The sequence below is a fragment of the Convolutriloba macropyga genome, chromosome 3 (genome assembly GCF_964194025.1).
Source record: "Convolutriloba macropyga chromosome 3, txConMacr16.3, whole genome shotgun sequence".
Taxonomy (NCBI): Eukaryota; Metazoa; Xenacoelomorpha; order Acoela; family Convolutidae; genus Convolutriloba; species Convolutriloba macropyga.
Window position 1 is genome coordinate 19,409,965 of NC_134470.1, and position 10,102 is coordinate 19,420,066.

The 10,102-nt window shown below is 33.9% G+C and overlaps 1 protein-coding gene across 1 annotated transcript; it reads left to right on the forward strand.

Moving 5' to 3' along the window:
* Nucleotides 1-3,762: 3,762 nt before the first annotated feature.
* LOC142336925 (uncharacterized) lies at nt 3,763-5,280 on the forward strand. The gene is made up of 2 exons (XM_075385910.1): nt 3,763-4,201; nt 5,059-5,280. Exons 1-2 carry the CDS (start codon nt 3,993-3,995, stop codon nt 5,183-5,185), a joined length of 336 nt encoding a protein of 111 aa, XP_075242025.1. The 5' UTR covers nt 3,763-3,992; the 3' UTR covers nt 5,186-5,280.
* Nucleotides 5,281-10,102: the final 4,822 nt, after the last annotated feature.

Sequence of the window (10,102 nt, forward strand, 5' to 3'; positions counted from 1 at the left end):
AAATTAAGCCTCCATGGGACAACAAGTTTGTTTGCCAATCACATTTGGTCAATAAGATCTTACAACAAGTTATTGAATATGAAAACAACAACAAACAAAGGCAACAACCAAAAATTCAGTAGAGAAGTGCGAGAAGAAAGTGTCGAAGCAGTTTAAATCATAAAATCTTCTCGGAAAACTTTATATATGATCCCTTGAACGTCTTCCCTTAAACAATGAGAACTATCAGTAATAAGATAATGTGATACGATTTCAAAAGGATCCAAGAACAAGAAAAAGTACACGAAAAGTTTTTTTTAAAAAAATGAAAACTCGTGGCTTTGAAGTTTTAAAACTAACAGATAGACGATGAAAACGCTAACCATATTAAATTTGACTGCACTAGAAATAAAAAGGGATCCTGTAGGTACTAAGACTGACTAATAGTCCACCAAAAAAAGATTAGGATCGGATAACCTACAAAAAAAAATTCGGAAAACTTTTTTTTTAAGTCTTAACAGCCATCAAACTCAAAAGGATTTAACGGAGGCCAATATCTACGCTCAGAAATAACACGATGGCAGGAAAAAATGTTTGTCAAGCATAAATAATCATTAAGAGATCACAATAAGACTTAAGAGTATAAAAACAACAACAAAAACAGGCGAAAACCAAAATTCAGTAGAAAAGTCGAGAAAACTTTGAAGCCATTTGAACAATTAGCTTTTCACTGAAAACCTTATCTGGTATCAACTGAAGGTCTTTTACAAGCCAATAAGATTAGAATATTATTTGGATAATGTGTATAATATTTGGATAATGTGATAAGAGTTCAAAAGTAACCAATAATACGAAAATATCCAGATTTTTTTTTTAATTTTGAACTATTGTGTAATTGAAGTCATATAATCAAAAGTTAGAAGATAAAACCGCCGACAAAATTTAATTCGAGCCAATAGCAAGTGGGTTCTGTCAAAACTGAGACTGACTAACAGTTCAGGAAAATTTTAAGATTGGTTAATGTTCACAAAAATTTTCGAAAAATTAATTTCAAATTCTTAACAGACATTAAACTCAATAAATTTCAACAGAAGTCAACAAATACGCTCAAATATGCTTCAATAGGAGTATGGAGATGTTTGTCATGCATAGGTGACCAATAGGACATCACAGCAAATCTTATGACTATGAAAAAAAACATCAAAATCAGGCAAAAACCAAAAATTCAGTAGAGAAGTGCAAGAAGAAAGTGTCGAAGCAATTTAAATCATAAGTTCTTCTCCGAAAACTTTACATATTATCCGTTGAACGTCTTCCCTAAACCAATGGGATCCATCGGTATTAGGATAATGTGATAAGAATTCAAAAGGATCCAAAAATAAGAAAAAGTACTCAAAAGTAAAAAAAAAACATGAAAACTAGTGGCATTGCAGTTCTAAAACTAATAGGTAGAAGATAAAACCGCTAAGCAGATTATTTTTGACTGCATTAGAAATAAAAAGGGAAAGTACTAATACTGACTGACAGTTCACGAAAAAAAAAGTTTAGGATTGGTAAATGTTCAAAAAAATTCGAAAAACTGTTTTTAAAGTCTTAACAGCCATTAACCTCAAAAGCTTTTAACGGAGGTCAATAACTACTCTTAATTATAACACGATGGCAGGAAGAGCAAGTTTTTCATGCATAGATAATCAATAAGAGATCACAATAAGTCTTAAGACTATGAAAACAACAACAAAAACAGGTAAAAACCAAAAATTCAGTAGAGAAGTGCGAGAAGAAAAGGTCGAAGCCATTTGAAACCATAAGCTGTTCTCTAAAAAATTTATTTTTGATCCAAAGAACGTCTTCCTTAAGCCAATAGCAGCTGTCAATTTCAGGATAATGTGATAAGATTTCAAAAGTAACCAATAAGACGGAAATATCAAAAAAAATTAAATTTTATTGAAATCTTGTGTCATTGAAGTCATATAACTAAAAGTTAGACAATTAAACCGCCAACTAGATCAAATATGGTTACAGGACGGATGAGCGTGCTGTTATCACAGAGATTGACTTACAGGTCACGATAATAAGTTTATGATTGGTTAATGTTCGAAAAAATTTTCGAAAACTTTTTAAGTCCAGCTATTAGTTGTCCACTCGAAGCACTAGATATGCTCACTTAAATCTTATCACGGAACATATTGCACTGTTAGTCAATGAGTCCATACCATAAGACTAAAAAAAATTAGTAAAACCTCAAAGAAATTCGAAATTTCATTTAAAATTACAAAAACTCAGAGTCGAATTTAAAAAAAAACATGAGCAAGTCCTTGAAAACGTTGTTTTTGTTCATTGGGCTTCATTTGACTGTAAAGGAGGTTTGTCATTAACGGAACCTCGATATGAAAAGTGACTTGTCTCTAGGTGACTTAAAAAAGCACAAAAAAAGTAGAAAAGTTTTATAAAAAAGAGCTCTGATAGATTTCGAATTTTTTTTTGATATTGAAGCTCCCTATGAGACCAGAACTAGTCTTTTTTTTAACCGCCTTTAGTCTATTAGGAACACAAAATTGGTTCATTTTTTGGCAAGAAATTTAAGTTTGGAATACTATTTTTATAGAAAATATCTTAATTTGAAGAAAAATCACACTAAAAGTGAACAAATATCCCGTGTTCACACAAAACTTCAATCCTCGATAACTCCTCGAAAAAAAAAACGAAATCAAGAAATATTTTTAATTTTGAATTCTACGCTGGACCAGCTTTTTAATGATACCACTCACATTTCTCTGCGATGAATATATCGATCGGCCAAAATTGACTGAACAAAAAAAACCCATTTGAGTATATAGTTCCTCCCCCCCCCCCCCCCCAAGTGGGGTCGGAACAAAAAAATGAGGACTTTGGTTCCACTACAGGATAACATAAATAATTTACAGTGTCAATAAAAATGAGAAATAAGACATGTCAAAATCAAATTGTGGAATAGATGGAATCTAAGTTCAAGAAAAAATTCAAAATCTATCCGAAAGACCGCGAAAACTAAATCAATCGCAAACAAAATTTATTTACAGGAAGTTACACTCTATTTTATCAAAACTAAGTGTTTTGTGCAAAAACTGACTCTCAATTTGAACAAAGCATCAGATATTTACCCGAACTCATGCAAAAAATAGTGGTTTCATCAAAACATCCCAGAAGAAATATTAATAGTGATAATACAATAAGAACATATTCGGCTATTAATAAATTTGTTTTCAAGTAGAAGTTTTAATTCCTAAAATGTGAAGTACTCGCAATTAATCTTCTCGGTTCAAGGCCTACGTGTTACTATTAAGCGAGAATTCAATAGTAAATACACAATACTGCATACCAAGTAGCGAGTTCTCCTCACAGTAGTTTGCAGGTCATCAAAAGACCAGGTTCGTACTTTTTGCCCTTAAAGTAGCAACGAATTTACGGCAGAAAACAAAGTGTATAACTACGACACAATTTGCACCCGGAAAGCAATGTTAAAAATCAGAAAATTGAATAGGGATGTCCTGAGGATATGAGTGCGCATATTCAGTTATCGCACGTCAGAACCTGATGTCATGCTTAAACAAAACCCAAAGGCCCGTAGAATTATTACTCATGCTTTGTTTACGAGCTTATCAGACACTACGCTTAAATCTATTGCGACATTCTTGTGAAAGTTTACCGTTTCATGTAAACAACAAAGTTTGCAGATCAGTTACCTATAAATTAGTGATAAAATCATGATTGATTGCAGTCGTTTGGCGTTCAAACTAACACTAATTGAAAAACAAACAGCTATCAAGCTAGAGCTAAACAAAATTCCTGATAAGATCTTCGAGCTTATCGGTGGAGTAGACCACCATAAAATTTATCACTTTAACAGTTCCCCGTTTTGTCAACTGAATTGCGACAGTAGTAGCTATAAATTAACCCTGCAAGTTTAACAAAGCCAGTCGGTCAGCAGCACAAAAACTGAAATCTAAAACTTTAGTACGGTTGAGCAGAACAAAATGCCTAACGACAAAGTTCTCCATGACAGCCAAGTTGCTGGAGGAGAATGGCGACGCGGAATTGACGAGGCTCTCAGTAAGAACTTGGGCGGATACAAATCTCTACCGGAGGGCTCCAGTGGCGAACTCTCTATATATGGGAAATACGTGGAGCCAATTCTACATGCAACGGAACACACTGCCAGGATTGGTTTTATTCTAATTCTAGTGTACCAACCTTTTCACCCCGTTTAGACCCCCCCCCCCCCACCCCTATCATTTAACCCCGATTATTTCAACCCAGTATCAAATCCGACACTATCAAATCCTTAAAAAATTGATATTACTTTTACAGTCATCTACTTTTACAATCTTCTTTAAACCCTAAGAATTTCTAATTTCGAGTATAAATTCCTGAACTCGTTATCCAAATCCTGTATATCGTTTATTTTAATATTCAAAATAAACGATATGCAGGGTTTGGATAACGAGTTCAGGTATTTATACTCGAAATTAGAAATCCTTACGGTTTGGGAAAACGGTTTTGCGGTGAAAATTTTGCGGGGCGAATTGATATAGGGCTGAAAACAAAAGGTGTCATAAGGTGTGGGGTGATTATCTTAATCGGGGTGAAAAGAAGAACCCTATTTTCGCCTCGAACCTATTGACAAACTCTTATTCAAGAACAATTCATGTAATTTGATCTCTCTCAAAGCAGTCCATTCAAATCGAAATCGGATTACCGCATCGTTAAAAGATAGGATTGTCAAAGTAGATGATATTAATGCAGGAACACATACTTCTACGCCTGTCCGGACAAAACAGTCCCAAATAGTTACCCCCAAAGTCATTAATTACATCATAGCTCATTAAATCAAAATTTGAGAGCAAATCTGATTCTTAAAAAAATTAGACCTATTTAGGCAGAAATTCTTGTCATCGCTAGAAATGGAGAGCAGTCAACAATTCAACCTAACCGATTTCGATTCGATGTATACGTGTTTACGCATTCTTAAGCTTCATTAAAAAATTCGAATAGTAGAAAGGGCTGTGAAAAAAACTAGATTTAAAAAAAGCTGTGTTACAGGGCAATAATGAACAACAATGGGATGGAATGGGCCAGAGCAAAAGACGGATTAAACACTTTGGGGTCTGGACTTCATACGAGAGACAACAAACACCAGCAAGAGTACAGCAAACAGCAGCAGAAGTAGCACTAATTAAATCCCAGTCAATACATGAAACCAGTCAATTAAAACATGAAACTCATTATTCCAACAATTGACATAACCATTTCTCTCTCTTCCAATCAACTCTGCAACTAACATCAAGAGTTCATGCGAAAGGTCATGTTGCTTCAAAACTGCTACAAAATTAGCCAATTACAAACCATAGCTGGTCTATAGCCGCTAAATTGAAACATAACTGACTAGAATCAGACGAACACCTCTCAAACTACAGGCAAGGGGTTCAGTTTGATTGTATCTAGCTTAAGGACAGGGACACCAGTCTCAGAGTGGGGGGGGGGGGGGGTAAATTACAGAGAGCCACTCAGAGACGTAAAACCCTTGGGCTTTATCAGTTTATCCCGTTTTTTAAGATGGAAAGTTTAAGCTTTAAAAAAAATTGATAAACTTCAAAAATCTTCTAAAAAGAAAAACATAACCAGCAGAGTCCCAGAATAGCTGCGAAAGAATAGACTTGCGTGCCGTATAATAAAGATAGAAACAGATACAGACATAAGTTGAAAAAGTAATCGACGCCGCTCAAAAAACTGTAAAAAACAATCGGCGATAAATTAATAAAGCTTGTTAAAATTCATTCCGCAGAAGCCTCGTATTAGGGACCTTTACTGCACAAATGAGTTCCTTTGAACTTAAACTAATTCAAATTAAACTAAAGTTTTAAAGAGCAAAAGTCACTTTTATTGAGTGAGGTAAGTCACGTATGATCAAAATCTAATCACAAAAATGAGCAAAAAATTTGGTTAAAGAGAGTGATAAATAACGTCACGCGCTCAAATGCCATTAGTGAGAGGGAAGACATTCAGCAAATTCAACTTTTTCATCTTTGCTGTGTGAACAAATGTAAAACGAAAAAGAGCGTCAAACGACGAAATAAACATAGCCGGAAAATTCCTGGCCAACAATTAGGAGAATTATTTTTAACTAAACAAAGAAATAGACCTAGAAATGACTATGACTGAATTAGGAAAACAATTTGAAAAAAATCTATCCAAAATGGAAAAAAAAGCAATAATAATTGATGCGGAAATTCCACGTGAGAACAAAAAAACACTAACGAGAAAGTGAATTTTTGTTCATAGACCGTTTTCTCACTCTACTTAAAAATTAGGATAAAAAAGTTCACGCCGCAAAACCACTCGCTTTTTCGCTCCTCTTCCTATTTCGGCGTGACCAAAATCATCGCCTCAATTTGACTTCAAAATTCATGAAAATGTTTGAACAGATCTCGAAAACCATAGCCAAGAAATTCCGGAAACGACTCGGAGTAGAAAATGGATATACTAACTGACATTAAAAACCTCCTAATTGATAATGACAATCAATTTGTAAAGTAGCTGACAACAAAAAGTGATAAAAATTTGAAAGGGTCCAAAAAACAAAACGGCTCCAAAATCAACTACTGGCGAAAATCCTTTTCGAAACAGTTAGTTCTCATTCAGTTACCGAATGCCAATTCATAGAAGATGCTACAAAACAGTTCATACAGAGAAAACCGGGGAAAGGAAAAGAAAGGACGAGGTCGAAAAAAATTCGACAAAACATTTGAATAAAATTATCCAGAAAAAATTGAAAAGCTAATTGTCATCAATCATTCGGCAAATAAATTTTATTACATTATCACTTACTCTGCCAACACCTGGCAAAAACAACAAAAAATGCAAACAGCGAAAAAATTAAGAAATTTGTATTATTTATTTCAGTTATAAGTACCCTTTCCGACCTTCAAGGTTACTTTTAGGAGCAAAAAGCTGTAGAAGAGATCCAAACTGAAGATCAAACAAGAAAAACTATATCGAGAGGCTTAAAATGAGCAACAAAAAATATTCGAAAATCTTCAAATATTCACAAAAGACAAAAATTTTCTTAAATTTACTCAATTATCTTAAAAAAAACAACTGAAGATCAACAACAATTGCATCGCAAAACGAACCAAAACTAATAAAACAGCTAATTTGATTTAACACTCTCCAAATGCTATAAAAATTTTTAAAAAAATACAAGAACAGCTAAAAAAAGCGTAAATGATTTAAAAAAAATGGTAAAAAAATAGCTCAAAATTGAATCTAAATTATCTTTTTTTAATCATATGGTCAAAAAAGCTTTCGAATGGACTATTAAAAGTTTGGGTAAACAACACAACGTCTCTTACTGAGAAAACTGGAGTCTAAACCAAGAAACTGCACTGAAAATGCCAAACGTGATCAGAAAAATTCGCTCGCTTAACGAAAATTTTTTCACACCTACTTTTCTCGCTCTCTCAAAAATATAGCATGAACAAAAAACTACTCTCTCTCTCTCTCACACACACTCGCTCTCTCTCTCTCTCTCTATCTCTCTCTCTCTCTCTCTCTCTCTCGCTCTCTCTCTCTCTCTCTCTCTCTCTCTCTTTCTCGCTTTCTCTCTCTCTCTCTCTCTCTCTCTCTCTCTCTCTCTTGTTTCACGCACACACTCCAACAAAACTACCGATAAAAAAGACGATCCGCCAATACTCCTCTTCGAGTCGCAAAAAAGACAGCGCACCAATACAATTCAAATTCTTTGAATTGTAAAAAATCAAGAGCACCGCGATATAGCTCCGATCAGCTTACAGCTTTGCAGCTATAAAAAGGAGAAGCAAAAAATTTTCCGTACATAAAGAAGACAAACACACACGCACATACACACGTTTAGAAAAATTGCACCGTTCGAGAGTTCCGTTCGAGGTAAAAACTTCGGGGTAAAAACTTCGTTCGAGGTAAAAACTTTGTTCGAGAGCAATTGAAAAGCGTGTTTCTAGAAAAGTTACGTAAGTAACACAATTGCAGTCTTAGACTAGGCAATTTTAAAAAAATCTAATACTTCATGTGCACATCTTAATTAAGATTCACTTTATTGATTATTTATGTTTTCTAATGACTACACTAAAAACAACAGAAGTAATAGGTCCCTGTTTAGTTTTTCTCGAAAAATCGTAGAAAAAAAGAGCCAATGACAAAACATAGCTGACAGAAGAGGGCCACCAAATTGGAATAAACGTTAAAAAAATTATGGTAGTACTAAAAATTTCATATTTCATGCAAAATTAAATTCTACTGCAAAAAAAAACTACCACTTCGGGGAACAGAAATTAATTCAGCTGCACTTTTTTAACCATAAATTTTAGATACTATATCCTTCAACAGTCAAGTAACAGCCAATTCGTTTATTCGGGCAGCTTACTATTGGTTTCTGACGCAACCACTTAATGCTGGATTGAAACGGGGATAGCAATAAAAAATGTCGGGATGTAGTTGCCTTGTTTTCTGACGTAACGCTGCATCTTTAATGCTTTTTGCAGTCTAATGCGTTAAATGACCATTAAGACTCATTATTACGATAAGCGTCCTTTGATGATTGTCCATTAATTCTAATCATCAAAGTACGCTTGTCGTAATAGTTGAGTCTTAATGGTCATTTAACGCATTAGACTGCAAAAAGCATTAAAACTGCTTTAGCATTAATGATGGCAGTACTGCTACAACAACGAAAACAAAAATACATCAATCCTTAATCGAAAATACGTAAGAAACGAAATAAGTAATTGACAAAACGCCAGGCGGAAATTACCACAAGCACACCAATTGTTAACCGTTCGAATTAGCTGCAAAAAAAAAAACAAAAACGATCACGACTAAGAGACGAAAAATAAAACATAGCCGGTAGATGGCCCAACAAAAGCCACAAAAAAGCTAGTGAGACCCCTTTGCTAGATCAAAAACAAAAAAGATTCAAAAAATTAGATTGTCATTTCAAACTCTATCTTTATTTTCAATTCAAATCTCGAACACTAAGGTCTTTCAAGTAAAGTAACCTTATAATCATTACTTTGGTCGAAGCCTGAATTCCAAGTACGGCCTACAACCCCAATTTAAAATGAATAAGTGAGTGGAGGTCATTTCATTGAAGTGAGGTAAGACATCAATGCTCACAAAATTTTTCACAAAATTTGCCAAAAAAGAAAAGCACGGAAAACCATTCACTCGGAACTCCTATTGCGGGCACAAATGGTCACAAAATTAATAAAGGCGTTCGAAAATTTTTTCAAAAACATAGCTCAAAGAATTCAACCGTCAAAACTCCACAAAATACCGGTAATTTCAGATAATACCATAACCTTTTGTCTTTAACCAGCAACTCTTTACCTCACCTGGTTTGATTTTTAAGAATGCTTAAATTTATACCGCAGTCACCACGAAAAAAATGCAGCACAATTTCATTTTATTTAAACATTTGGTAACGCTAAAAAGTCCACTATTCTTAGAAAACCGACAGCGCTAAAAATTGGCATGAAAAAACTCATGATACTGCTGTGGAAAAGATAGAGCTCTGCAATCAACTGTGCAATCTATGCGACCTAAAAGACACATTTACAAAGCATAAGGCAGATCAACATCTTAAAAACTAAACAAACTTTTTCAAAAAAATTAAATAAAGACCCAAAACATCACTAAATTCAGTTTTCAAATCAATGCATTTCAGACAAAAATAAGGTATACTTTTTCCTTGTCGGAGATATGATAGACAAGATGAATTCAAACTATTTCAAAAAAATAATTCAAAAACAAAAGCAAAAGAAAAATGATCTAAGAAAAAAATCAATTAAAAACAATACCGCGTCCCCCAAAAAGTCGCAGAAGTTAGTAATCACAAAAGGACTACTTCTTGACTCTTGAAAGCTAGAAATCCAATGAAGAAAAAAAATGAACAATTACATTTCAAAATTAAGCATTCTAGACTTAGAATAAACCAGTAGCCATCCTTCTGTACAGATATTTAAAAAATTAGAGACAGAATTCATAGATTGGGAACGCCAAAATATTTTGCACTTTTGAAAAACTTTTTACTGCATTTCAAAAAAACGCCAAA

Excerpts from the sequence above, each read along its gene's own strand:
- LOC142336925 (XM_075385910.1), top strand. The coding sequence starts at position 3,993 with ATGCCTAACGACAAAGTTCTCCATGACAGCCAAGTTGCTGGAGGAGAA. Across the intron at positions 4,202-5,058 it reads GGTTTTATTCTAATTCTAGT|GGCAATAATGAACAACAATG; the intron begins GTACCAACCTTT and ends GCTGTGTTACAG.